Source organism: Suricata suricatta, chromosome 11, assembly GCF_006229205.1.
Source record: "Suricata suricatta isolate VVHF042 chromosome 11, meerkat_22Aug2017_6uvM2_HiC, whole genome shotgun sequence".
Lineage (NCBI taxonomy): Eukaryota > Metazoa > Chordata > Mammalia > Carnivora > Herpestidae > Suricata > Suricata suricatta.
The window spans coordinates 51,841,319-51,843,654 of NC_043710.1; the positions used below are offsets into that span (position 1 = coordinate 51,841,319).

Sequence of the window (2,336 nt, forward strand, 5' to 3'; positions counted from 1 at the left end):
ATTGTATTCCGATGTTTATAGTTAGGAACTAGCAACAAACTCATGTTGACTCCAGAACTCATACATGTAATCAACTTCTTCAGCAATTTTATTCTTACCAAATTGAAATTTGCTTTCTGTTCAAAACATTCTTGACAAGTATTTGACTACCTACCCTCATTTCCAATGGACTTGCAAAATGCAGTTTCTCTATGGAATATTATTAGTAGTAGATGAGCATCATAATGCAGAAAAAATGTACTTTGCTTTATATTGAAAAGAAACACATAATTTGGAAACAAATATTGTGAGAATTCTAGCCTCCAAAATTACTGTCCAGGTTTTTTAGACCAACAGACTCCTGTTGATTGAATCAGAAACATAATTGAAAAAAAGTTTAAAATAGCATTGTCTCTAAGATAAATTTAAAATTTGCCTTACATTCTTAAAAAAATCACCAAATGCCAGAACTTTTCTGAAATTCCTCTTATGCAAGTGAAGAAATCAAATTTACACTTAAGAATAATAAAAATAAGCATGGTATTATATGCGTTAGTCCTAGATTTGTTGGAGCAAACGTATTTTATGTCATGAGAAGCACCTATTTGATTATAGCATGAATTACTTAATGTGGATAGGCTTTGAGAAGGAAATATTAATAGATACTTTATTCAGACAAAGTTCAGATTATATTAATAAAGAGATATTCAAGATATAAATTTTTACTGGACATGGTAAACACTAAAGAAGACTGTAGGATAGTTGAAGAAAGAATGTAGTGAGCCTTGTATATTATATAAAAGGAGTTAATCTTGGTGCTCTAAGTACAAAAGAACCATTGTGTCCCTCTACAATCTGCAAAAGGATCTCTAATTTGTCTATTCCACACAGACCAGCTTGAGGTGATAAGGAAAATCATGCGTTCTGACTTTTCCTGTAACCAAGCATTTCATTTTCCAGTATCTCATCTGCTTTTCTATTTCCCTCAATTTCTTCTAACTGCCTTAAAACTTAAAGTCAATATCCTATGGGATTTTTAACACAATTTGTTTATTAATTTTTTCATGATGCATGATGATACTCCAAATTATTGACTGGACTTTCAGATCATATAATCCCAATAGTGAGCCACTAAATCCATAGGAGGAACTGCTTCCATCCAATGTCAAGCCTCCTCTTTGGAATGGAACATTTTTACCACCTTATCTCGGATGTGTTTGATTTTCACCCCATAGACAAAGGGGTTGAGGAAAGGTGGAACCAGTAGGTAAAGGTTAGACAAGGTGATATGTACATATGGTGGAATAGAAGTACCAGATCTGTGAGTGAAAAAGGAAAAAAATGCAAGGAGATAGAATTGGAAGAAGACACATATGTGGGGAATACATGTATTAAAGGCCTTAAGACGTGCCTCTTTCTGGGAGAGGTGGAAGACAGTGATAAATATTTGTACATAGGAGAGAGTGATCAAAATGAAGTCCAGGCCACCAACAATAAAAGCTCCAAGGAGACCATAGAATTTATTGATGTAAACGTCTTCAGTGGCAAGCTTCACCAGGGCCATGTGTTCACAGTAAGTGTGGGATATCAACTTGGTTCGGTAAAGTTTCAGACGACACTTTATGAGCAAGAGGCATGGGATTACCAGAATGGCAGGCCGCAATGTGACCCCAATTCCAATATGCATGACCAGTTGTCGAGTGAATATGACAGCATGCCTCAGGGGATGACAGATTGCTACATAGCGATCCAGAGCCATGGCCAAAAGGACTCCTGATTCAATACCTTGAAATGTATGGATGAGCCACATCTGAAAGAGGCAAGCATCAAAATAGATCTCCGGCAAGTGGAACCAAAAAATCCCAAGCATCTTGGGGACAATGCTGGTGCTAAGTGCAATGTCTGTGGCTCCCAACATTGCCAGAAAGATATACATGGGTTCATGGAGACTGGGTTCAGATTTGATGATGATCAAAAGCAGAGAATTTCCCACCAAAGCAATAATGTACATAGCACAGAATGGAATCCCAATCCAACACTGTATAGTTTCCAGACCAGGGATCCCAATGAAAGTCAGCAGAGAGGGCATGAATGTGGTGGTATTTGCAATAGACATAGTTATTCATGGAATTCCTTAACAAATGGGCAAAATTTGCCAAACTATGATTCTGTGTTCTCTGATATGTCTTATTCTCATCCAGTCACACAATTCCTGAACGATCAAAAAGGGAGAATCAACTACGTCAACTTATTTATCATTTCATAAATGAATGAGAAAAGGTCAAAGGAAAATTCTCTTCAACACACTGATCCACCCACCATCGGGATATCCACAACATGAAAATGGAATATTTGCA

At 36.6% G+C, this 2,336-nt stretch overlaps 1 protein-coding gene across 1 annotated transcript; it reads right to left on the bottom strand.

Moving 5' to 3' along the window:
• Window positions 1-1,144: 1,144 nt before the first annotated feature.
• LOC115272024 (olfactory receptor 52A1-like) lies at window positions 1,145-2,095 on the bottom strand. The gene has a single exon (XM_029915024.1). It carries the CDS (start codon window positions 2,093-2,095, stop codon window positions 1,145-1,147), a length of 951 nt encoding a protein of 316 aa, XP_029770884.1.
• Window positions 2,096-2,336: the final 241 nt, after the last annotated feature.